The sequence below is a fragment of the Anas platyrhynchos genome, chromosome 1, assembly GCF_047663525.1.
Source record: "Anas platyrhynchos isolate ZD024472 breed Pekin duck chromosome 1, IASCAAS_PekinDuck_T2T, whole genome shotgun sequence".
Classification (NCBI taxonomy): domain Eukaryota; kingdom Metazoa; phylum Chordata; class Aves; order Anseriformes; family Anatidae; genus Anas; species Anas platyrhynchos.
The window spans coordinates 1,531,372-1,558,385 of NC_092587.1; the positions used below are offsets into that span (position 1 = coordinate 1,531,372).

Below are 27,014 nucleotides of genomic sequence, written 5' to 3' on the forward strand. Positions count from 1 at the left end.
TCTTTGTATATTTTTATTAAGGAAAATCATGCTAAAGCAAAATGGTACGAGGTTTTTTTCTTTTTTTTTCTTTTTCTCCGAAACGACGACGAAAAAAAATTGATTGTGCTTTATGAATGAGAGGATTGTAACCTTCCAACCCCGCTGACTCAAAGCTCGGTGGCGTTCCTAAAGGCAAAAAAAAAACAAAAAAAAAAACCCAACAACTTCTGGGAAAAGGAAAAACATCCCAAAATGACCCAAAAACTCCGCTCGAGGGTTGCGCAGGGTGGGTGGATTTTCCATGCACCGTCCTTGTAGGTTGCACCACAAACGAAAATAATCCTTGTCCAAACCCCTCAGAACCTCCCCCCCTACCCCAAAAAAAAATAAAATAAAATACAGCAGGTAACATTCAACGTCCCGACTGGAAATCCATCTCAGTCCAAACCTCCACGACACAGCTATCCGAGTTCAAGTAGACACCAGCAGCCCAGGTAGACATTTGCTATAGCGGGTTCTGGAGCATCGTTAACAAAAAAACCTCAGCTCGCTGAGAGACACCAGGAGAAATCAAAACGTTTCAGACAGAAGTGTCCTGAAAGGAAGAAAAAAAAGAAAAAACACAACCAAAAAAAAAAAAAAAACCAAACGAGCAGATTCACTTGCTTCCTCAATCGGTGCTTTTAGTCTTTTTTTTTTATTCATCTCAATTTTTTTTGTTTTTTTTTTTTTTTTCTAGATCATATTCTTTAACTTTCAGAAATTTTAATCCTGTTGTACACACACAAGCAGATGGCTACCAAGCTGGTGCAGAAGGGGGTGGGGGGGTGGGGTGGGGAAAAAAAAAAACAAAAAGGAGGAAAATAAAATCAGTGCCGATGGATTCGTGGACTACAGCCAACGGGGCCAATCTTCGTGGATCTGAAGCTCTCAGCAAGGCAAATCCATCTGGTCAGAGAACCCTCCTAGGGGACAGAGGTGTTGGCGAGGTGTTTAACCATACTTCAAGCAAGAGGAAAAGCAAAAACTTGAAGCCGTTAAAGGGCAGCAGTTCCCAAACCTAGGACAAAAGGAAGAGTTTGACTTCACCTGTGCTCCAGCTAAATCAAAGCACTGCTTAGAGAGCATTGTTTGTGTGGTTTTTGTTTGTTTTTTCCTCCCGAGAAGGGAACAGCTCGTAATCCAGACCAAGAAAAGTGAGCAACATCCAGATGAAGGCTTTCAAAAAAAGTCCCAAGAGCAACTCGACCAGTGGTTGTCAGTCCCTACAGTTCAGAAGGGCAGGCAGGAGTCCACGTATGAAAACGGACTGAAAATCCAAGTCAAAATGCTTAAGCTCCAAGGCTCTGAATAGCTCCATGCATTTGTGGTGGTTTTTTACTTACTCTTTTTTTTTCTTTTTTTTCTCTCCCTAAACGTGACTCCACACAAAATACGATCAGCAAGGTTGACCTGAAGGAGCACCTTTTATTCCACTGTCTGATCTACACGGTTAGTATATTATCCCCCAGATTATTTTTTTTTTTTTGTCACTTTTTGAGAAAAAAAAAAACGCTGTTCCACGTCAGCATCCAAGGTGGTGTCTTTGGAAACCATCGATCAGAAAAAGCAAACGTCTCGGCTACCTCCCTACCTCCCAGGGCAGCTGTTTGTAGCTGACAGTTCAGTAGCACAACAAGTCGACTTGGCCAAATGGAATCTGAATGCATGCATTCGGGCTGCATATTGCTACCAAAATGGAATGTGGGAATATGCTATGCACCTCGGGTTTGAGAAATGACCAAGGAACAACAACAAAAAAAAAAAAAATCAAGATCTAAAGGGTGATATATATATATATATATCAATGCTATTATTCATAAAAACCTTGTTTAGTAATAAAAAAAATTGCTTTGTTTAAATATGAATATTATAGTCTGCTTCTCATGGTTAGGAAATTAGAGTCTCTCTGAAAAGCAGGTGGCCTCTTCTACTACAACTCCATATCCTGAGCCTCATCTTCCGAGAAGTCGGACATGGAGCTCTCGGATGAGCTGTCCCCGGTGCCTTCTTCCTGTTCTTTTAGTGCTTCTTCTGTTGCATATTTCTGGATGTATTCTGCGTGTGACAGAAAAGAGAAGGCATTAAAACAGCATATATTCAACAGGGAGAGGGTGGCTAAGCTAGGGCTAACGTGTGGGTTATAGGGGTTACTGCGGGATGATCATATTCCTCTGCCCAAAGGCAGAATTGTTCAGCAACACGGGATAAAAACACCAAAAGGCAATCAGAGACATGCACGATCTTTGAAAATCCTTGAAAATGTGCTGAAAATCCTTGAAAATGTGCTGAAAATCCTTGAAAATGTGCTGAAAATCCTTGAAAATGTGCTGTCTCCACGCTCTCCCACCACTGGCACACGCACACACACTGCTAGAAACACCCCAAGTTGTCCCTCGTGGAGTTTCTTTCACACTTACTGTAATAGGATTGCTTTTACTGCCAAAGGAGAAGCTTCCATGGTGACAGAACGAGCCTAAAAGCCATCGAGGTGTCACTAGTACGTAGCCTGGCTTTAAAAAATTAGGATCTGAAGGTTTGACCTGATAGCACAGGACAGGAGTCACCGAAACCTACCTGAGACTGAGGAGGAAGAGAAGAAATCTCAGAACAAACCAGGTGTCCCCAGTTTGGGATGGGAGAGACCGTGCCTAAGTGGAGTTTAAGGAAGAATGGATAGAGAAAGAGCAAAAAACTACTGCGGGAATGGGTTTGTTTGAAGTGAAAACCCAAAGCACGTCCCCTTTTCCTCCTGGAGCAGCCCCTCCGAGGCTCAAGGAGGTGCTGGTGTCCTCAGCACGGAGGTTATCTCGGCAGAGAAAGCCTTCTTGCTATGCATCCGTGCTGAAAAAGCAGCTTCAGAGCACAAACAAGTGAAGAAACGTCCCGACAGCACCTCTTCCACCCTGCATTTCTGCAAACTCGTCTTCCTTCCAGACACGAAGGTCCTAAAATGCAAAGCTTTCCCCAAACAGCAATGCTAAAACCCTAAAATGAGGGGCAATTCCACCAGCCCTTCGTGCCCAAGGATGAGTCCCTGCATGGCAACGTGCCACGTACCAGCCTAGCAGCCTTCCAAATCGTGAATTCTTTTATTTCTCCCCAGGAACAGAAGGGAAGGAGGTGCACAAGGACCTCCTCCAGGAGCACAGAAGTTTTTTGTTCCATATCCCATCGGCAGGGGGACGCACTGCAGAGCTGCAGGAGGACACACTTAATATTTTTAAGTCCTAAAGCACAGGTTTCAAAGATCGGGCTTTTTAAAGACTGCATTAAGACTCCATTTCTGGAGCTGATACAGGGACACGAAGCTCAGGCAGTTCCTCCAGGCCCAGGAGGATGGTACGGGCAGAACCTGAGGACAAATCCTCATGGTCCCCAGGACGGAGCAGCTGGTGGCCTCGATAGATCATCCCTGCCTTGGAAAAGCTTTCTGTGACCAAAGAGCTTCTGTCTAATGACGCGTGTAGTTTCAGTCTGACTGTTTAAGATACATTATTAACTCGCTCACTCAGCCTGCAGAAGCAGCTATTCAAATCTGTTTTACAAGAAGTTGTAAGAAGTGATAAAGTATTAAAGGCAGCTCTGTAAACAGCAGGAAGCAGGGAGCACTCGAGGCCTCGCCACGCGCCGCAGAGGCTCAGGGTGCTGCTGGGATCTTGGAGCACATAAAGTGGACAGAAAAGCGCCCCTGTCCTCCGTCCTCGGGTTCTGGGCACTGAAAATCCCCTTCTCAGGAGGTGCTGGACTGTGATGATGGTGCTTAGGTCCTGCCTGATCGCATCTCCTACCTGTAGCAGAGATCAGGGGCTGCAGAGTCTGGGGCATCTGCCAAAAGAGACGGACACTGCAAGGTGAAAGAAAACGAAGCAGCAGAACTAATTGCATTTAAAGACGAGAGGAAGCGACTGAAAGAGGGATGCAAAATAAAAAAAGCATCCTGCCCTCAGAAGATTTACATGGGTGGGTGGGCAGCAGATGACGAGCAGAGATAAGGAGATGGGATGGTGCCAACAGGACACGTCCCTGTAGCAGCCACTCCCTGCAGCTTTCCAGGAACTGATCTCCCAGATAAGTTATTATTTCTTGCACAATCCAAAGGGAACCAAAAGTTCCCTTGCTGCAAACCTTGGGATGTCCTGGATGACAAAAGTGACCTTTTCCTGGGAACTTCAGGATCAGATTCACTCCACGCTTACTCCAAACCCACCTAGGATGGCAGGACAGGGGCCAGAAGTGCTCCTTCACTGCCTGCTTCGAGTGTTCTCCAGCTGCTGATGATTTAGACACAGAAGCCACCATTTCTTACTGTTGGAAACTGCCTGAACCTAAATTGTTTCAGATAAAACACAACTTAAAAGCACATCAAATGTAAAATGCCATCTTCTGCCCAGGAAAACGACCAGGCCCCTGGGCTGGGCTTTTCTGGAGGTTTAACCTGAGAAAGGTCAAGCTTCCAGGGAGCTTTTGTGCTGAACGCTGTACTGAACTTGGATCTTCAGTCTATTAAGGGAAGATATTAAGGGAAGGACACAGAAACACCTAAATAATACTGAGAAACCATCTTCCCCTTCAAATCCCCAAAGAAAAGCCTTGATGTACCCATCCCTACCGGGGAAATTCCACTCGGATCCATCTGTTTTGAAACCCTGGGGCAAGAAGAAGGAGCTGTGGTTATGCCCTGTGGCTGGGGCACGCCTGTGAGCTCTTCAAAACACCAGCACAGCGACCTGGAACCTCACAGCCACCAGGCAGGATGGGAGAGCTGCTCCCAGCACCAACATCCAACCCGCCCTCAGCGCCCTTTGACTGCTGCTGCTCACCACCCTGCCCTCCCCGAAGCAGCTTTCGTGCTAGGTCAACCAAAGAGAAGGCAAAAGGAAGACACGAGGGCGTTAACAGCTCAACAGAAGTGAATCCTGAGCCATTTTTGCCTGTCTGGAGCCCACCCCAGCCATAAGACAAGGCACCCTGATGAGGACTGTCAAAAAAAAAAAAAAAGGGAGGACGTGGTTGCGTCCATTGATCAACGTAAAGGCTCTCAGGCTAAGCATCCCATTTTCCAGCTCTGTATCAGCAATATCAAATATTTACACCTCCCACAATAAATCCTGATCTGTTTAGGGCTCACACCAAGGACCACGGCGGCTCCAGACCTTGTGCAACATCTCTAAGTCTACGCCTGCCTCCTCGCTACTGCTCCATGCGCTCATCACTAAAAAATGAAGAAAAGCAGCGATAAATTATGCATCTGCAATCCCGAGCTTCCCGGAGCAGAGCTGTTACAATCCATTGCCTCGGTTTTTACATGTCCAGGGCTATTTTTAAGAACACGACAATAAGGAGCAGCAACGTTTCGCTCTGCTCCGCTTGTCACGCAAGCCTGGGAAGAGGCAGCAGAGGCAGGGCTCTTGGGTGCACGGACCACGAGACGTGTTTCAACTCCTTCAAACTCCTTCCTGATCATCTTCACGGGCTGTGTCTTTCTTTTGGGATGGAGAGGAGGGAGCAGACTGCCCAATTTAGCCTCCTGTAGGATGTGAAGGATGTTCCTTGCAGCACCTGCTGCTGACTACCATCAGTCCCATTTTACCAGGGTGCTGGAAAAATGCTGGATATTTTTCCCCCCGGTTCATTAAAGCACAGAGGGCACCCAAAACATCCCTCACGCTGACCCTGGAGATTTCCTGGGACAAACCACTTTGCCTGAAGCTTGTTTGTATGAAAAAGAAAAAGGCAATGGACTCGAGGATCCCGAACAGGCCAGCTCTGCAGGGTAGCTCCTATGATCTTGTCACGCAGCTGTCAGGAGTCGAGCAAAGCGTGCTGAATAACTCAGCGCTGAAATCACAGCTTGGCTTCACCTCATTTGGAGTCCCACCCTCAAAAAAAAAAAAAAAAAACACACCCCGCAGTTGATGAAGGGTCATTTTGCATCAGAACAAAAACAACTCGAGGTTTAACCGCTCCGGCGTGACGTGGCAGCCCTGATGAAAGGGCTCCTCCGCCAAATCCCACAGCTCTCTGGTGTGCCCACGCTCTCGGGACACGGGAGGGATGTTGCAATGCTCTGTTGGGGCTTTGTTGCCCCATCTCACACAGAAGGACTATCAGATCGTGCTGCTGGGGGATGCTCTCCTGGCCGAGCAGGCCCTGCACACCCCGCTGGCTGGGCTCCCCCAGGCAAACAAAGTCTCATGGTTATTCAGGGACCAAAAAAAAACCCCAAAACTTGGCCGTGATCTCTATTCAAAACTTAGCTGAAGACCAAATCTGAAGAATTTGGTCAAATCCGAAGACCAAAGGCTGTAAATTACCAACTTCCAGGTTAAACACTGATTGTGATCACTGGATCGAGGGATAAAAAGCCAACAGCTTTTGCCACTGGCTCATTTCCTCCTCTCTTACCTACGTGCAGCTGATTCAAAGGAAGGCCAAGCACCTGTATTCTTATTTTCTCTCATTTCTCAGGTTTCAGAAGCAAAACTAATTCAGTTTGGGTCTCAGCTTGCCAGAATTAGTCTTTCTATCCTCAGTCTCACCCATAAGAGCCCTTCCTGGGACCCTTCCCCGGTCCCCAGGAGCTACTGGCTCTTTATTTCTGACTGGTTTCATTTTCCTTCCGCAGGCAGACACGGCAGCACCCTCACAGGCTCTCCCAGGGCTCACCCATCCTCCCCAGCCATTTTTAATGCTTAGCCTGGGCTCCCCGAGCTGAGTTGGAAGCCCGTGACCACATCCTGCTCCCGGTGACCCCAGGAGAAGTCACTCCTTTCCTCTTTGAAGGTCCCTTTGACATGTCCAAACCCCAAGCCCCACTCAGCCCTCAAAATTAAACTCTAATTCTTTCCCTTTTTCATCATCAGAGGCATCTTCAAGACCATCTACCCCTGTCACACTCTTCAAGCCATCACTAATTGGCCTGCATCTCTCTTAAATGGCACTCCCCGAGCAGGGCAGAGCCCTAATAAGCCTCAGCTGGAGCAGGCAGCACCAGCGAAGGATTACTTGGCATTTACTGAGAATTCCTGCTCTGTCACCCCACAGAAGGCCTTTCTGCAGTGGTATCATTGATTCTTGGACTCCTGCTCTGCCACATTTCCACAGAACTGCTAACAAGCACTTCTATTCAGTAATTGGGAGCCGGATATTTCCAACTGAGCACTTTTCCTTGTCCCTTTCTTCAGCAAAATACCTTTTCTTCCTATTTTTTTTCCCCCCAATCTCCAAAAAACAGCATCGAATCCTAACCTACTATGCTTACCTCCCTGCTTAGGATCTGCTAACGAGCTCAAACCCTGCCCACACACTGCACACACCACACATGCCATCTTGAAGCAGTATCAAATCACCCACCCCTTATTTCAGGCTACTTTCCTTTAAAACGAACGGGGCTGCTGTGACGGGAAGGAACGGCCACAAACCTGTTATAAACGTTGTTATTAATGAACTCAGCGTGTTATTCGTGCCCTTACCTTTAATTTTCTGTTTGTACTCTTCTGGTCGGTGGAGGTACATGGCTGCAGCGTCACCATTTAGAGGATCTATGGGGTTAGGATAGGCCAGCAGCTGGGGCAGGAACGATTCAAATATATTGGTGAGATCTGCAAGAGAAGGACATCGTTCACATCCACGGCCCCAGAGTGAGGTGGATTCATCACCCTGCAGGCACCGACGCCGAAACAGCAGCACAAAGCTGGGCAAAGAGGCTGAAAACCTGGGCACAGGTTAAAATAAAGAGAAGGGCACTGGGGAAGGAGCACATGGGGCTGGTAGGAAATCTGTGGCTGCTGTTGGGGATGTGCTTCAGCTAATTTCAACTACTCAACATCCCTACAACGTAAATACAGAAATCTGGGGGCTGAAGAAGTGGAAGGTGAGTTGTCTGGAACATCAGTGGAAGCATGCTCAGCCCTGGCTTAAAAAAAAAGAGAGAGAAAAACCAAAACCAGCACAATTCCTGCATCCCACCTCGCTGAGTTCTCCCACTTCTGCCTCCCTCTGTAGGAATCGTTACACAGATCTCGTGCTCCGTGACTAAACGGACTCACCTCGAGCACAGAACACCTACAGGGCCTTAGCTGACGACTGCATTAAAGGAAAAAGCAACCAACGAGCCCCCCTCTGCAATCCCAACCACTTCACAGGATGCAGAGAGATCCCAGGAACACCGCAGTGCCAGTGGGCATCTGTCACTAAATCCCCACCAAACATCTCCTGGTGCTGGTGAGTAGCTGTGGAGGTACGAAGCCCTCTTCCCACGTCCCTAAAACAACACGTGGGGGTGTTCAGCCACAGTCCTGCATCACCCCTCCTCCTTGGGGGGCTTCAGAAGGGCTGTGCGACCCCCCCAGAGCAGAGATTAAATGGGATTAGGAGGGCTGCGTGCCACGTTTTGCTTTCCCCAGGGGGTTGAGCTGCTGATAGAGGCAGAGCCGTGTTTGTTTTTTAATTATTCTGTTTTTAATATTCTCCGTATCTTATCAGAGCCACACAAAACCAGGCTCCAGCCCCACCACCGAAGATGCAGCCTCCAAAAAAACCATGCAGCAGGTCCCTGCTGCTGCCCAAAGCTTACATCCCCTGCAGATCTACAAACGTGTGCTTTCTGAATGGATTTGATCCTACCTAAGGCCAGGGAGACTTCACACATTGCCAGTCCTTTCCTCCTGCATCAAGGTGTCATCGATTGCTACGGGTCACAACCAGCTGGTCTCTGCTTTGCAGGGGCACCGCTAAGAAATTTGGTGATTTTACCCTGAAATCTTTCTAGTATTAGAAGCTGCTGCCCCTTCCACCACCACAGGACGGTGACAAAGCCCTGGAGGGCACACACAGGGTGAGAGCTTTGGCCAAATTTGCCACCGGTGGCACGCTGAGCACTCAGAGCCACCAACCAGTCCTAGGATGAAGCACAGCAGCAACTGGAAGAGGGATCTGAATCCAAAAAGCGACCACAAAAACAGTGACAGCACGCTGCAGGAATGCTTTCTGCCACAGCCTTGGGAGGGGCCTGTCCTTGGAAAACCAAATTTCACCATCCTAGGGCTTGGGTTCAGATGTATCAGCAAGAAGTTAACTCCAGCTTGCAGTGCCACCTGCTCTTGGATCAAATCTCCCCACGAGCAGGCTTAGATCAAGCTTCCCTTTATAGCCACTGGACACCTAAACTCCAGTGGCTGCCGAGCAGAGTCCTAAAAACCACCGTGACTCACTCAACACACCACAGGGATTTTTTTATTATTGTTTTTAAGGAGACCTGAGGGATGTTCCCCTTCTTTCCAATCACTAAAAGCAGCGTTAGTTTAACGAGGATTGGTTGGATGTGAGCAGGGAGCCTGACAACAGCACCAAGGACCCGAACGAAAAGGTCGTTCCCTAATGCCATGAGATCCTCGTGAATTTATCAGTAGCTGTTCTGGGGCTCTTCCACGTTAATTCCTCCTTGAATTCTCTGACCCAGCTCCTCTGCCAGCACAGGAGTGCTCTGAGGGGTGACGCTCCCAACAACACAGCTATGCTGAGAAGCTCTGGGGAAATATTTCCCCCTTTCCACCCTCTCTGCAAGCTTCGAGGCATCCTACAGCAAAGCAAGGGGAGCCTGCAACGAGAGGACTGTCAGAAAATGCACTTTGTAAGGCAAACTTTCACCTTGTAATGCCAGATTTCACCAGGTGCTCTGTACCAAAACCTCACCTGATACTTTCAAGTTTCCTCACATCAATATCACACGGAAAAATACGGGAGATTTTCTGCAAGCTTGCTGATATTAGTACATCAGAAGCAAAAGGAAATATCTTGGTATTTTATTCTACCTTTTTGAGCAACAGCAGTGACAGAAATACAGCAGCACTCATTAGGAAACCTCTCCACGTGGAGCACACAGCCACACCAGGAGGGCTCGAGGCATTTGGGTTCGGACTCAGGTTCAGCAAGCTGCTACAGCAATTTCCCAGCCAGCATTGGCCAAGCCCAATCTTTCCTCCCAAACTGTGCTGGTGAGGAAGGTGAAGTGGTTCAACTGCTCAAAAACTCCAGCTTACAGGGGTAAATTTGGGCTTTCAAGGGAAAACGTGAAGGATTTGATGTGCACGTTCCCTTGAATAATTTTCCATAGCACAGGATTGGAACACCTGAAGAAATTTATATTTTTTAGATTATATTTTTTAGAACAAAGCCAACCTAGACAAGATTCTCAACTGTATTCCTTTTTTTCCCCTCAAACGTATTCCTTTTTAACAACTTCAGCCTTCCCTAAATGCTGTTTCAATGGATCTTCAACTATCAGTTGACCTTGTTATAGCCCTGCAAAGGGGAGTTACAGCCAGGAACAAGAGGAAACCCCAAACCTTCTGCAGCCAGCAGTGCAGTTGTTAGATACACGATCCCCTAACCTGCACTGAAGCGGTGCTGCCACGAGAAACAGTTTTTGGTGTCACCTTCTGCAGAAGTGGCATAAAGGCAGGTCACAAAAGTGGTTTTGCATGAAAATCTTATTTTCACGTGATGTTGGCCCAGTGAGAAGACCAAAATTTAACTCAAAGGAGTCAGCCTTAGGTCGTCTGTGTCTGTGCTGTGTTAACCCACCAAATACGGATGCTCGTGTGATTTTTGGGGGAATACCAAAACTCACCGTAGAGAGCCGTCCAAGTTTGATTGATTACATCTAGACATACGGTTCCTGACCTGAAACATATGGGAAAGACGGAATTAAACACTCAGAAACACCCTGGGGATTTAACAATCTACCCCCTTCCTCTGCCCTGCCTTCTCCCCGCTGTTCCAGATAAGCGCTGATTTACTCCAGTCCCGTGGTTAAGAGGGGGGCAGCCTTTAACTACACAAATTTTTGTACTCTGAACAAAAGGAAGCAAATTGGAGCCATTACTGAATTAGCTGGCCCATACGGGGACCTACTGGAGAGACTGAGGTGTAGGTGGCTCCCCTTACACCTGAAATTAAAAATCGTGGCTAAACTGATTTCTACCATAAAGGATTTTATCAAGAACGTGGACTTCAGCTGAAAAGGGAGCTGTGGCTAAGCCAGAACCATTCCCTCTTTCAAAAAAGCCAGCACGATGCCAAGAAGGGGTCTTACAGCTCCAAATTTTGTGTAAGTGAGGCACTTTACAGTGCAAAGACCCCATCTGAGAGCCTGCAGCACGCATCTCCCCTGCCTTGCCCACTCCTGGAAGTGGACTTCAGAAGACATCCTTTGGACTGCTAGATTAAATTAAAGCATTATTTAACTTTTTGGCATGTTCTTACAGAGCCAGGACACAGCTACAGTTCAATAAGATCCTCAGGAAAACCGCACAGGCGCACGGGATTTACTTACGCTTCATCGATGTTAGGATGGAAAATTTTATTCATGAATCCTGCAAAAAGGAGACACTGGTAAATAGCAGAAAACAGCCAAAGGTTATTTATTTTTTTAAAAACCAAGAGAAGCCTGGAATTTACTGAACAGGGGCTCGGCTTACTGTTTTTTCACAGAAAAACCCAGCTTTGCTATATATAGCCACGTAACCTTTAAAACACGCAGGCAGCAGTTTGACCCTGGGGTCCTCAGCCTTTCCCTTGAAATTCAAGAAAAAAAAATCCCACTCCCAGCTCAGCAGGACCACAAAGGCTGTGGTTCAGACTGAGGAGATCTGCCCATCAGCACAATTAGCCAGAAATCTCAGTGATTTCTAAGCTGCAGGGATCGTTTCCATACACGCCAGGCACAGATTTTAAGCCCTAGTTTAAGTTTTTGTCTATTTTTAAAAATATTTCTCCAAGTTTTTCTGTAACTCGAAGTTACAACATTAATCTGTGCTTATAAGCCATTCAGGAGCAGAGACAAGGTTATTTTTTTGGCAAAAACCCCGTGGTTCAAGAGTTACAGCACCATGGTAGAAGATGTCTCATATTTTAGGGACACCTCTGGCTGCTGCTACCAGGTACAAAGCCACGTTCTCCAGCTACATCCCTCAACCTTGAGTTAAAGACAGATGGAGCCCCAAAAAACACTCTTCTCCCACAAATAGAGCTTAGAAAGCAGTAATATAAAGGGATTATAACATACCACGCTCAGCACTGTAGGCTGTGTAGAAGTAAAGCACGTCGACCCCAAAAAAACAAGTTCAGCAGATTCAGGGATGCAGAATCCTGCCCCCAAACTCTTCCCTTTCAGTAGGGGGGCACCAAAACCCCTGGTGAGGGACCTGTCCCCACCGCACGAGGGGGTGAAGGAAACAGATCTGGGTTTTCCAGCTACTTCACTGGAAAATGGATCAAGTGTCCCAGATGCTGCTTGGGTCCCTTCATGCTTCTGCTTGGCAGAAAAGCTGCTGCAGCCCCTGTTTCTGTACCACTTTAAGAGGTTTCCAGATCTTACCTTGCTGTCTTTTTCTTCTTCCCAGAAGGTAAAATAAAGCCTTGCTTCCTTTGCCTGATCACCATCCCATCCTCTACAAAGCCCTACAAAGCCCAGGTGGGAACCTACAGAAATCTTCAGCTAACAGCCACCACTCCTGATAAAGGTGTGCTTACAAAAACAGGAAAAAAATGTAAATCCGAGGTATCGACTCAATCCATTTTGACAGAAAACGTGGTTTTCTCTTCCGAGCAGGCCATGGAGGTGCAGAAATACCTCGCGGCCCCGATGCAGCTCTGCCCGAAGCAGGAGCGAGCACAGTTTGAGTGGCAGCTTGGTTCCCATCTGGGTAAGAGCTGCCATATGGAGTCAGCTCCCTTTCTTTCCACGTATTGTGACACAAATATAATCCCGTGTTTACTCGTACCGCTCGGGATTTTGCCTAAATACAACCCAAGACTGAAACCATGCCCGGAACCAGAACGATCTCGGGAAGGAAGAGCAAGAACTGCAGAAGCAAGCCCGTGCTAACGAGTGTCTTGCAGGAAAACCTTGCTGTGATTTAGCTTGGAAAACTGAAGCAGAACGAAGGAGGGAGGCTGCAGCTCCATCAAATATTTACACTGTGGTAGCTCCCCTGGGTTTAAGGCAGGTCACGGATCCTTTATGGCAGGCACTGGAGGGATGCGGCGAGCACCGAGCCCAGATCTAAATCCTACCTCTCTCTAAAGGGGGGAAAAAAAAGGAGAAGTTTCTGAAAAAGCAGCAAAGGGAGGACAGGAGAAGGCAGGAGGCAGCCAGAGCAGAGCAGCGACGTGCAGAGCTGCTGAGTTAAATGCTGCCTCTTCTGCTTTCTGGGCCGGAGACCAGCTGGAGGCAGGCATCCCTCTGCCTTCTCTCCTTTGGGTTTTTTCCTTTTCTCAGCTACTTCCTGGGAAGTTCTCCCACTAAGCTGTGCCACCAGGACACCTGCAGGTTTGGCAGACCGTGTTTAAAGCAGACACCACATCCACAGAGCTACCCGCTCCTGCCCTGGAGATTTCCAGTTCTTTCTCCATCATCTTCGCATCCCCCCAAAGCCAATCTCTTCTTTCAGTGCCTTTGGTCTCGAGTTTTCCACGTTGAACAGCTCCTGTCCAAGGCAGAGCACGAATATCCTCTTTGGTCGTATTATGTCGTATAAATACGACAGCTTTGGTCGTATTTCTCCTTTTTCTGACCCAGATACAAGTCTGATCTGTCCTCTCCTCCTCGTTTGAGAGTCACCTTCAGTGATGAAGCACTAACCTCACTCCGATAACGCCGCCTCTGTATTTCTACAAGAGCAGGAGTGTCCAGTTTGCAGAGGGAGCCAGGAGTGGAAAAAAGCCTTCCATGCCAGCAGAAACACAGGTTCACTGCCACAGCACCGAATACAACACAGCCCTGATGAACTGATTAAATTAACCGATGAAATTACCACGCAGAACTTCAGGGAAGCGGCGAGGATCCTAGGGAGGTCCCAGACCTTTGATTTTGGGTTCTCATCACGGCCAGGAGCATGAAGCTGAGCCCCCAGCCTGTGCAGTTGTAGTTCTGTGTGTTGGGACTGCCTGTGGACACTTCATGAAACATTTTAACACTCACTGAGCAGCGATTCCCTGGAAAACCCAACGTTTAGGTGGAATTCCAGCAGAACTGTAGCCCGCATTTTCCGTACGGAGACACCACGATCCAGGAGAGCTTCTCGAGGTAAAGCAGGACTGCAGGAAACCTGTGCTGACAGCAAGCTTTGGGTGAAAACAGAAAAAAAAATACACCCAGAAAGGAGTTGCACACCAGAAAGGGACCTATCTTCCACTGCTGGAGGAACCCAGTTGTGGGGTTGGCCATGCTTCAGGTGAAGTTTTCCTAGCAAGCTCCTGACGCAGCCAGGATGAGCCCAAAAAACCCGGTGCTGATCCACAGCGGGGGGGTCAAAGTGATGCTGAGCACAAGGGAAAAGCAGAAGGAATTTCAGACTTGTGTTGGTGTCGAAGGAGCTGAATAATTCCAGCCTGAAGCTCTCAGGATCGGGCTGGGAAGTGCAGCCAGACCCAACGCGTTCCGGATAGCTGCCGTGCCAGCGAGCTCTGCTCCAAGAGGTTTTCCTCCAAGAGGCAAATCCGGAGCACTCTGGTGAGCTCGGAACACCGAGGGCACACGGAGCAGCTTTGTCCTGTCGTTGTCCTGCAGACAGAAAGCTCCTGCGAGGGGCACTTCCATCCTCATCACTCCCCCTAACATTACGCCTGCATGGCTGGACCATAATTAATTCAGGCTCCTACCTTAGCACATCCCTCGTCGATTCGGGTAAATAAATGGCTCTGTTTTCACCTGAAAGCTTGGAGAGAAGAAGGATCAGGCCTGGAGATCGCCTCCTTGCTACGGGTGCTGGCCCATGGCACCAGAAGGGTTTCTGCACCCATGGGTGCTTCTCCAGGTCAGGCGCTGGGCACCACCCAACGAGCAGTGCCTCAAAAAGCACCCACTGCTTCTCCAAGCTCAAAGTACAGCCAGACGAGCTGGGCAGCAGCACGAGAGATCCCCAAAAGATGCTTTTTGTGCTCTTTCAAGCCGTGCTGAAGCACACCTGGAGGAAAATGAGGGGGAAAACGAGCAAGGAGTGCATCCCAGCCCCCTTGCTGAGCAGGGGGAGAGCTCCACGGGGGGGACCCACGCTGGTGGTAGCTGCAAAAAGGATGTCCCACATGCTCTGAGGGATGTGCCAGAGCACGGCATGGAGTTATATCAGGGACTTCCCTAGCCTGGTAAGGTAAGGAAGAGGTAGGAAGGTGGTTACAGGCTCTCCGAAGCAGGATGGAGGGAGTTTAAGCACCACATCACATCCACGTGGCCTGGGTGAGCACCCAAAGCACAGGGCAGAACGATGTGCACAGAGATCAGCATGCCAAAGGGCCTTAAAACAGCACAACGAGGTCAAGAGCAGCGTTTTTCCTCCCATTTTTTAACCCCAGGACAACCTTGCTCATGGGAAAAAGCCTTCCAAACGCTTGCGCTTCCAAACACTTGTGCAACGTGGCCAAACAGCCAGATAAGATTAGGCTAAATTTACTGCTCAGTGCTTCCCTCCCCCCAAACGCTCAAAAGCCGGCAAGAGAACATGCACTTTTTTTAAAAAACAACAAAAAAAACCCACACTGTGCTCGTTTCAGGGCCTGCCTGCTTGTGTAACCGATCACGAGCACGCCACGCACCGCAGGTTGAGAAACCCTGGTGGGAGACGGAGGAGAGGGCACGAGAGCTGCCCCAGCCCTCCCCGCGTGGGGACACTGGGACAACTGGGACACCTTACCCAGCGCTCTCAGGTCAGAGATCTCGCTGAGAATTACAAGAATTTCATGTTTTCTAATGAAATTCAGGTGCTAGGAGCTCCTTCAGGGTACTGAGGCAAGCACGAGGCTGCGTGCTGACCGCGGAGGCATCCGTCAGGGTGTGAGGGGCTGCGTAACATCAGCTCGCCAGCAGCAGCAGGACAGTTTATGTTACCACCCCCGGCTTTTCGTGGCTTTTCAAAACAATGCCATAAATAATTGGGCAGCAGCTTCAAGGAGGGGAAGAGCAGGACGGAAAAATTAGAGCAGGACAGAAAAATACGGCTGTCGGGGGTGGGAAATGGTGTAAATTCTGCCCAAAAGGACTGAGCTGCCCCTTCCCGGGAGGGGAGAGGCAGCAGCACCAGGTGGGGAGCTCGTGGCTGAGAGCTGCAAGCTCTGGAAAAAAACAAAGCAATTGCCCAATATCAAATTTGTTTCATTGCTTAGGTGCACCGTCAACTGGTGCCCAGAGCCTGGCACAGAAGGTGGTGAATCCGTGCCAAGCCAGGCTCGAAAACACCTCCCCAATTTTGTCTCTTCCCGAGCTGCAGAGTGTTAGACCGCAGCAGAGCTGAGGATACAGATTACCTTCGGGTGTCTCGTCTTTCCCCACGCACAAAGCTCGGCCTTTGGGGAAGAAAAAGGATTTTCACAGCACTCACGGGTCACGAGGATCAACACGCAGGAGGAAGAGCAAGCTCGGAGTGGTCACCGGTGAAAAGAGAGTCCTGAAACTCTAAGGAGCAAAGCGTAAAGCAATCCGGAGAGGAGCTGGGAGTAAAAATAGCAGCTGTGGTTCAAAGAAATTAAACACAGACCAGGAGAGATGTGGCAAATCCTGGCTGGAGCTGAGCGGCTTCGTTCCCACCTTGGCTGCCACCATCTCGTTACAGGCACACACGTACATAAGGTGCCTCTGCACATTCTGTGCACGTGAGATTTTCCCATTTTCTTTGGAAAAACGCCTCGACGAGAGGCGAAATAGAAACGCGAGGTACCTGCAGAGAACGGGGACAGAGGTGGGAGGAAAAAAAAAAAGAGTTGTGCATGAATGCACATGGGTTGTTGGAAAAATCGAGGCCTCTGCGCACAAATATTGCAGCTCTGATGTTTGATCATCAAGGAAACGGAGACTCAGTGCTGGCCTAATGCTTCTGCAGAGTTTTAGGAATAAAAAATGCCAAAAGGCTTCCAGGTAAGAGCTCAGGCTCCCGTGTTCCTGGGTCTGTTGTCCTGCTCTTAGCCTTTCGGGCAGGACATCGCTGTACTTCCTCCTGGGGCTCCGGTGCCGCGTTCATCTCCGGCTCTTGGCAGGCGTACGGGCAGATTAAAAACATGCAGCATTTACACAAAGTGTTCTCGTGATACGGGAGCTGAACACAGTACTTCGAGTACTTCCCAGCTCCCCTTTGAAAGAGCAGGAACAGACCGGGCACCGAGTTCCCCTGGAGATACCGAATCCCGAAGGGGACGGCAGCGAGGCAGTGCCAGCAGGGTTCCCGAAATCAGAAGCAGCTCAAAGGGTATTGTCTAGAAGGCAAAAAAAAGGAAGAAAACATCCAGCAAAAGAGCACTTCGTGGCCTCGTAAGAGCAGGGATATTGACGTGAAGTGACAAAAGCATGAAGAGAAAGAGCACGCGGTTCCAGAAAGCAACAGGGCATCTTTCAGGGGTTAGCTTTGGGCATCTTTCAGGGTTTGGTTTTGTTCCAACGAGCTGCCTGAGTCCTTTTCTTTTTAAATCCTGAAGACTTCGATGTTTGGGGATCACGAGCAGTGTTTATCTCAAAAGGAGCACTCGAGCTTCAAGCCAACGCGATAGCCCCACACCTCACTCCATTTATGTTTTTAGTGTGCACATTTCCCTTTTCCTGCCTTTTTCCCCTTCCTCTCAGCCACCCAGCACCAAGGTGACAAGGAATCCTCGCAGCAAAGCCCAGGTGGTGCCAGAAACACCAAAAAGCCACCGCAGGCTGTGATGAAGCCCTGGAAACTCTTGCCGTGACTGCTCATTTTGCAGATCCCAGGATGATTTGTGCTGCCAGGAGAGTGCTGTCCCTGGGGTGGCATCGTTTAACAGACCACAGCGATAATTACCAGCCTGAGGAGGAGAGGAAATAAATGCCACGCGTGTTTTAGGAGGTGATCCAAGACGGCCAGCGTGGCTTCACCGAGGGCAAATCGTGCCTGATCAACGTGGTGGCCTCTTGTGGAGTAACTGCATCAGTCAACAAGGGAAAACTTGAAAACTGGTGCTGTTCAATATCCTGATCGATGAGGGGATCGAGGGCATCCTCAGGAATTCTTCAGATGACACCAAGCTGAGTGGGGAAGTCGATATCAAAAAGGAAGAGCATCCAGAGGGACCTGGACAGGCTGGAGAAGCGGCCCCACGTGAAATAAATGAGATTCAACAAGGCCAAGTGCAAGGTGCCGCAGCTGGGCTGGGGAAATCCCAGACTTGAGCACAGACTGGGAGAAGAACTGATTGAGAACAGCCCTGTGGAGAAGGATTTGGGGGTTCTGGGGGAAGAAAAAGCTCGATACGAGCCAGCAGTGAGTGCCTGCAGCCCAGAAGGGGAACTGTGCCATGGGCTGTGTCACCAGAGGGGTGGCAGCAGGGCAGGGAGGGGATCGTCCCCCTTTGTGTGGCCCCATTTGGAGTCCTGCATCCGTGGTTTGGAGCCCCCAGCACCAGAAGGATGTGGGGCTGTTAGAGGGGGTCCAGAGAAAGCCACGAGGATGCTGCAGGGACTGGAGTCCCTCTGCTGAGAGAGTTGGGGGTGCTCAGCCTGGAGAAGAGAAGGCTCTGGGGTGACCTCACGGTGGCCTTTCAGTACTTAAAGGGGGCTGATAAAGATGAGGAGCAACTTTTTGCTCGTTCAGATAATGACAGGACAAGGGAGAATGGTTTTAAGGTAAAAAGGAGGAGATTTAGATCAGAGGTTTGAGGCAATTCTGCACTCAGAGGGTGGCGAGGCCCTGGCACAGGTTGCCCAGAGGAGCTGGGGGTGCTCAGGGCCAGGTTGGATGAGACCCTGAGGAATTTGATCTAGAGGATGGCATCCCTGCCCACAGCAGGGGGTGGAACTGGATGGGTTTTAAGGTCCCGTCCGCCCCAAATGATTCTGCAATTGTGATATTCGAGAAGGGAGCTGTGGATGGGACAAGGGGGCTGAGATTCAGCAGCAGAGCCACCACACAAAGACTCCTGGAGAGACCAAAACACCCTCGGAGGCAAGGACGAGCACCACTCCTTGAGGGTTTAAGAACAGTTTTGCACCACCAGAAGCCCAAAATCCACTTTTCTAACCTTTTTCTGTTCAGGTTTGCCAGGCACGCTTTGGCAAAGGACACCGAGTTGCACCGGGCTAAGTTTTCACCTACCTCACTCTGAGAACCATGCTGGGATAAAAGCAACTTGGAGAGGTTAGAAAGCCACTATTAGCACTCATTTTTTTTCAGAAGCAGCTCTCTGGAACCCACGGGTACGCTGCCAGCCACCGTGTTACTTGCTGCAAAAAAAGCCAACGCCGTGTTTAAGGCTGCATTAAGGATTTCCAAGACTGAAAGAAAATTTTTTAGCCTGCAGACCTAGAGGAAATGCAGTTCTTGCAGCTTTCCTTGTTTCTGCTTTAAGCTTCATCATAAAAGCGTAATTGATTACAGGAAAAACTGCTGGATTCTACACTTTATCCATCCCAGGGATGGAGACAGCTGATGTGAACTCCGCACGGCACCGCAGCAGCAGGATCTGGGCGCTGCTGAGAACAGAAGTGCTGCAAACAAGCTACACGTGTGCTCCGGGCGACCTTTCAGCCCGTTTCTGGGCTCTTCCACCCCTGAAATCCTTCACTTCCCCCCTCTTTACAGATCAGGGACTCCCACATCAAATTCCTCCCCGTAACTCTGAGCCCAAGCTAAGCAGAGCTGAAGCTGGCCGAGGGTTGGGACGCTCGCGCTCCCTGGAACGAGTCCCAGCTGACCAGGGAGAGAAAAAAAATCTCGTTTCGCCTTTTCTTGCCTCATTTTTGAGCTTGTTTTGCACCCAGCGCTGCTCCCGGGACTCAGCAGGGCTGGAGACTCACCCTGAAGCTATCGGCACTGCCCAAAAACCAGCAGTGAACACAAAGTGTGCCTGGAGAAGCGCGGATCAGAGCGGCCCAGAGGAAGGGGCCGAGACGTCGCTGGGCCCTGGATGTCCCGATAAGCTGGGCTGGGGCAGCCGAAATGGGAACCAGACAAAGAAAAACAAACCTTTTCCTGCAGCTGGCTGGGAGCTTGCCCGGGTCCTAGAGCTCCCCAGCAGCTCTCCACCATCTCCTGATCCAGCACCGATTGTTTGTTCACCCTGAAAGCTAAGCTGCACGAGGCTCTGCCCAAAAGGCAACCCCTAGAGCAAGAGGCAGCCTCCTGGGGAGCTCAGCAGGAGCTGCAGGGGTTTTTAGCTGCACAAACGGGGACTTACAGCACAACAGGAGTACACCAGAAGGTCCGACGAGTCTGGAATAAGGCTACCGGGAAGAAAGTTGGCTTTTCTGCATTAAGCCAGCGGTCTTTGCTTCAAATTCACGCAGGGAGAACATCAGGAGAAAAAAAAAAATAAAGGAATAACAACAAAAAACTTTTTTTCCCCTGAGAATTATCCGTAGCCAGCTCACGTTTAAGGCTGCCAATGTGAGAGTGCCCCGATCTGCACCTCTTCATGGCACTCGAGAAGAGGAGAGGGGAAAGTGACCGGCACCAAGTCACAGGTTGTGACTTCAGGCTTCATTTTAGGACATTCACAACGAGAGAGTTTACTTCTCCCAGATTTTAAATAGATGGCACCCGTAGCTCAGCAGCCTATTTTAAGCGAGCAGCCAGCACTTATCAGCTCCAAATCAGGATGTTGATGTTGGAAGGGACCCATCTCGTCCGTCCCATACAGTCAAGTTCCCACATCATTCTCCCAGATCTGTTTTTTCCATTCTTCGGAGTCCTCTGATGGCTGAAGCCACGAGCACACCCTTCTGAGAAACGCCGTGTCACCGAGTCACCAGCTCTTATTTTACGAGCCACAGTGGAGATGTTGACTCCTCACGTACCTGCTCCAGTTTTTCAAGCAATATACCCCAAGTGAACAACGGCTTCAGCTCCTGCCTTGATTTCCATCCACTCCTGGACAAGAGGTCCCAGCAGCTGGGTGAACCCCGAGATCATGATTGTGCACTGCAGCCTCTGCTCTCCACACTACACAAATCATTTTATACAAGCAGTCTCCACCATTCACGTTGTTATCTCAAGGCTGGAAGGGACCTCGGAAGATCTCCAACCCCACTCACACCTTACCCATGATCAGATTTATAAAAAAAAAAAAAAAAAAGGACGTGGAAGACTTCATCAGTACACAAACGTGCAATGAAATCAGATTTCCACCCCCTAGCCCTTCAGCCAGGAGACCAAACGTCCTCTCTGCTCAACGTTTGAGCAGTTTATCTGGAAGTTTATGGTAAAAAACGTTCTGCAGACTTAAAGAGCAACTTCACCTGCAAGCAGCAACACCTCCCCCGCACGAGCAACAAGATTTGGAGTGAAATTGGTAACTGGTTACCTATAGACGGGGATTTGAAAGGGTATTTATCAGGAAGGTCGACTCTAACTTTCCACACTCCACCTTCGTAGGGTGCTGCAAGGAAAGAAACGCAGGTGTTAGACACACTTCGTAGCTCAGGAGAGAATAAATAGAACTACAGCATTAAGCAAAACGTATCTCTGGAAGAATACTTAGCTCCAGCAGGGGGTAAGATTTCACATCAAACCTCCTACAGTAAAAGCTTTTTTCCTGTACTGCCTCCCAAGAAGTACTTGATTTAACTGGTACTGCAGAAAACCTCTGCACAAAGACCCCGGAGCCTTATTCAAAGCAGAGCTCAGAATTATCTACTTACCTTCAAAGATGTCACTAAATGAAGGCGTGCTGGAGACCTGACTCGTGACCTCGTCACCAGAAAAGCCATCGTAATGGCCAAGCCCACAAAAAATTCAGATGGTGGTGATGCAAAGCTCACGAGTCAGGTCTAGAAGAGCCGAGGATCGACAGGAGCAGTGCTTGAGGCCCCAGCAGAGGGCTTGGCGGTCAGGAAAGGCAGCAAATATCCAGCTCTGCTCAGCTTCAGTCATCGGGGTTGACTCGTGTTAATGCCCACGGTTGGGTTTCCTCTGCCCTCTCGAGGGCTGACCTCTTGGACCACCACCCTTTGAGGTTTTACCCCCAGTTGGATGTGCTCATCCCTTCCTTGGCTCCAAAAGAAGGTCTCATTACCTTATTCCCCCCCCCAGGAATTATTACTTTGCCTTTGGAGAGGGCTGGGTTGTGTACTTACTTCCTTGTGGTCCGTAAAACTTCACGACAAATTCGTTGAGTCCTCCTAGGATTGTGACTTCGTGTTTGCTCTCGATACTGAGAAATCAAGTCAAGGAAAACGTTTCATCCGCGAAACAAAGCTCTTACTCAGAGCCAGGTAAGCTGTTAAAAGCCCGTGACACCACACTGCGTAGAACCAGGTATTCAAAGCACCCTGCACCTCGCAATTTACACGTCCTGACACATCGAAGCGACATCCAAGCCACCAAACCACCACGGTGACGTTACCAAGAGGCAATTCAACGCCCCGAGGATCCCTGCCCCTGCGTTGAGCAATCTCTAGTTAGCACTGCTGCCTCCCTCGGAGCAGAAAGTCGCTCTTTTAACTACTCACATTTGATGTATTTGATATTTTTTCTCCTGCCCCAATGAGAGGAGCAAACCGCAAGGCACAAGGTTTTCGTTTCAAGCAAGGCGCAGCCGAGACAACGAGCGGCGATGTTTCAGCACTCAAACTTGAAGGGTTCTACTGTGAATCAGGGTTAATGGGTTGGGAATAACGTCCTACAGCAATTACCTGTAATCAATAATCGTAACGTGAACTGCAAGGGAAGCATCAGGAAAACAGAGGAAGAAATCAAAGGTTTGCTCCCATCTGAGCTTCGAATTGCTGCAGCTCCGCACCCCTGAGGCCACCCTGCTTTGAGAAGAGGGCGAGAGCACAGGGTTGAACAAAAAACGCTTAAATTCTTTGTAGCGAGCTTGGCAGAAACCCCTGGACTAAAAGGAACCGAAGCCAGGTCCCCCTCCACAACCACGATCTGCCCCCGATGCGAAGAAGTTTCCTTGCTGCTCAAGGCACAGATTTTGGGCAGAAACTTCGACTTTGCAGCAGTAATTCTGATGCTCCTTCATCTTTGTGGCACCAAGCAACACACTCACACATCCCTGAGCCACCAGAAGGTAACTGCTTGGGACCTACCCCCAGGAGCAAAGCTCTCGGTGCAATTACCATCTCTGAAGCCTGTTTAGGATGCGTCACACAACAAGAAGAGAATCCAAATTCAGGAGGAGCAAATCAGCCTGGCAGCCCGTACGAGTACTCGTGTGCAGGAGATCCACGTCCCAGCCGCAGGGTCCAGCAGGGTTTGGGACAGCTCCTCGAGCACAACGGAGATCGGGGAGGTTTTCCCCACAGCGCCGGCTCCAGAAGGGTTTGGATGCAGAAATATTTTTCCCCCACTCCTTCTCAATGAGAGGAGGGAGAAGTTTGGAGCAGTTTGGTTTGGCTCAGCAGCTTTCTCCTGCTTCAGCACAAGCTGCTCTGCCCTGGAGTTTAAACAGCAAGGCACCCACTGCACCCAGCTGTCACCTCCAGTGACAGATTTAGCAGATTTCTCTGCTAAAAGCCAGGCTTTGCTTCGTCCCTGAAGCTTTGGGGAGAAGAGCTTAGGAGCTTGCTTCAGACCTGGCATTAAGGGACACTCGTCACCGCATCTCCTCACATCACCCAGCACCACGGCAGGACATTTTAAATACAGGCTCCACCGAGTCTGAGCTCCTTTGAAAAGAAAAAAAACAAGCACTGGAGAACCATTCCCCACTCAGACAGGGGCTCGACACCAACCCCTTGTGCGTGATGATGCCCCAGAGCGAGACGTTTAACACCAAAGCATGTTAACACTCCGAGCAGCTCGGCTGAAACACGAATGGTTTTACTTAGGACTCAATCAAGAGCCACTTAATAAAAAGCAGCTCTCCAAGCTGGATCGCTCGGAGCGAGCTCCTGAGCAGCTGCAGGCTGCACGAGTTGAGGCCGGCCATAAATAAAATCGGAGTTTTCCTCACTCAGACTCAAGTCCAAGTGCTCCCAAATTTAAAAAAAGCGATTAGTAAGTGGTGCGGTGCTGTATTTGATGGTTCTCCCTGTCGTGACAAAGACCTAAAATCCCTATTAAAAAAGAAGAGTGAGTTATATTCATACAAGGAACATGGATTGGGATGCAAATATGGTTTGGGAGCAACCCTACTGTTTATCAACATGCATGGACAACCTCAGAGCAAGGTGAACTTCAGAATAAAGCCCTCCCATCAACACAGAAAAATGTGAGCAGAAGGGATGAAGGTCTTCAGAACCATTCCCTTGGTGCACACAATCCCCAGGAAACATTTAATGCACGAGCCAGGGCTCCAGGATGACTTGAGGCAGACCTGAAGGCTTCTTCATCTCCCCTGTCGCTATAAAGCTATAAACTGTAGCGAGGAAATGTCTAAAAGCAGAGGGGAAAAGTGCTGGGGAAGAGCAGAAAGCTCCTCCACGAGGGCAATGCTTCTTGGGGTCAAGAATCTGCCCTAACTGTTGGCTCAGATAAGATAGATTTTTTTTTTCTCTGTAGGGTGAAAGCCTTAGAAGCAAATCCCAAATGAATCCTGCTCCAAACACGCCAGTAATCGATCCAAGAGAGTTGTCACTGTGGAGACGCGCAGGGCTTCAGGAAGCCAGGGGCACAACAAAAAAACCCTCACCTTTTTTTGGCACAGTCAGAGCACAAACCAGAAGAAAGCAGCAAAATCTGGAGGCAAATCGGGTGCTGTTTCTGACCGATAAGGAGTTCAAAAGCAGTCCCACATCACGACCACAGAAACCAGGAGGGAGTCCTGAGGACCCGGAGATAAATTATCGCAGTCCCAAGGCTATTAAGAGAATTTTCACGGCAGCAAGCGTCAAAACTGTCTGGATGATGATACGGAAAGCGAGCTTATTTTGAAATATCAGTTCAGAAGGGGTTGCTAGGAGAGAGACAGGAGGGAATTTTTGCTGCAGCTGATTGCAGACGCCCAATATAGGGCCTGAAACGTGCCAGCAAAGCCCAAGCGTGCTCCCTATTAGCATGACAGTGACATCCAGAGGCCCCGATCAAGATCAAGGCCCTATTGTTCCGAGTTGAGCTCGTAGGAAATTGTTTCTTCAGCCAGAAGAAAAAGTGATCCGCAGCGTTTTGCCTATTCTGAAAAAAAACCCACACCAAAACACACAAAACCTTTCAATTCTGCCCAACCAAGGCAGAAATAAACCGGCCGCTGTGGATTTGCCTCTTGTAGGGTCAAGTTCCCATTCCCTCATCCTCCCACGTGGCCCCGCAGAGGGCCACCCACTGCTGCAGGCCTGAAGGAACAAAAAAATCTGTTAGGGTACGACAGCACGCCCAGATCTCCCAAAATCCCAGGTGAACATCGTGGCCAACAGATGGCCAGTTTGTTTGTAGGGCTGTTTTTTTTTTTCCTGGCAAACATTTAGCCTTAAAACAGATCTCCTCCATTAGTTTTCCTTGAAATTAATATAAGTTATGAGCTCGGGCAAATCGGTTTTCCAGCTAAAAATATTTTGCTGAAGATATTTTTGCAGGACTGGTGATACGAGTGACCACTAGCACCCAGCCACAAAGAAGGAGACAGGGGAAAAAGCTAAAAAGCCTCAGGGAAAAATAAAATTATGCATTTATCTACGTGCATCTCAGCTCGAGTCTTACCAGAAAGTAAGTTCCTGCCTTCTAAGGATCCCTGCCACGTGTTGGCACTTACAGAAACTCCTCTACAGCTCCTCTTCCAGACGAAGAACTTGAGCAGAGAAACTTCTCACTGAATCCCAAAGCTCTGCAAGACCAAACTCCCAGCGATCCGACAGCAGGAACCAGTGCTGGGTTTTACTGGGTTTTATTTTGGACACGCCACACAAGCCCGCTTTCCTGTTAAAAATTCAGTTTTTCTTTAAAAAACCCCTCGCTCGCTGCTCCTCCACCAGATTTTAAGCCAGCTGAGATGAGAAATCAGACGAGAAAGAATATTTTTAAGTCGTTCTGCACACGCCCTCCACGGTTTCATGTCAAGGATGGCAAATTTCCCCGAGACAAACCCCCTGGTAACCAGAAACCCTGTCAAAAAGCCCTAACCTAGCACAGCCACATGTACCGAGAGCCACACCGGGGGTACCATCGGGGGCTTGGGGAGAAGGAGGCTGTAATCCAGCGAGCCCTCCGGTCTGGCTTTGCTTTCTTTGGAGCTCTTGATGATTTCTGTCTGGCTGCTGTGCGCCGAGCCTCGTGCCAAGAAGCTGGAGCACTGAGGATGAGGTAGAAGGCGAAGAAAAGGCAGCTTTCTTCCCCCAGCAGACAGAAAAGTCTCTGCTATCGACTGATTTAGAAGCTAAGCAACATTTTTCCTATAAAGAGGACGCTCCAGGCTTCAAAACTGGTCTTCTCCTACCAGAAGACGCCAGCAAGGTGCACCTCCTACCTTGCTGGGCTGAGTGACGCCGTTCTCTTCCTCCAGGAGCAGACAGATGGGTATTTTTGCTGCCGAGAAATCACACTGGAGTAAAAACTTATTTAAAAGTGCTTTCTTGTGATGACACCGGGCAGGTCACGATTTAGTTGCAGCCACAGCACCGAGAGGTCCTTCCCCAGCAGATCAGACGGGGACACAATTAGTGGTGCTCCCGACAGCAGCTAACGAGCGTCGCAGCCAAACTCCAGCTTGGTGCTGCTGATTACCGTGAGGCTCGTTTGCATTTCCAGGCAGGGAAGAACACAAGAAGTACCAGCAGCAGGCCCTCATTTGACTAGGTATCGTTAGCCACGCACAATTTGGGAGGAGAACACGTACAGAGCCCGGTGCCACCTCCTGATGTGCATCGAGCAGAGCTCTGCCTGAGAAATAACTCGGTTTTGGTGCTCCACGTGCTGCTGCTCAGCCCCAGGAGCAGTGCATCGGAAGGAAAAGGCTTGAAATCACTTAAAACTGACCTGAGAAAGGTCGTTGAGGTGCTCCAAGAGAAAGGTGGGGATTTGTCAAGATGAGAAGCTGATACACGGGATTTTTAAATACGAAGGGAAAGGACCAGACTTGAAAGAACCAGATTTCTCTGGAGATAT

The 27,014-nt window shown here is 49.2% G+C and overlaps 1 protein-coding gene across 1 annotated transcript in view; it reads right to left on the minus strand.

Annotated features, from left to right (window-relative positions):
• Positions 1 to 27,014, minus strand: part of UBE2H (ubiquitin conjugating enzyme E2 H) — a 42,388-nt gene continuing 15,374 nt past the window's right edge. The window contains exons 2-7 of the mRNA XM_027461640.3: positions 22,103 to 22,179; positions 21,331 to 21,405; positions 11,360 to 11,399; positions 10,655 to 10,707; positions 7,497 to 7,625; positions 1 to 2,079 (exon numbers count right to left, since the gene is read on the minus strand). Of these exons, the coding sequence (XP_027317441.1) occupies positions 1,955 to 2,079; positions 7,497 to 7,625; positions 10,655 to 10,707; positions 11,360 to 11,399; positions 21,331 to 21,405; positions 22,103 to 22,179 (499 nt within the window). The 3' untranslated portion in view covers positions 1 to 1,954. The remainder of the gene's footprint in view (positions 2,080 to 7,496; positions 7,626 to 10,654; positions 10,708 to 11,359; positions 11,400 to 21,330; positions 21,406 to 22,102; positions 22,180 to 27,014) is intronic.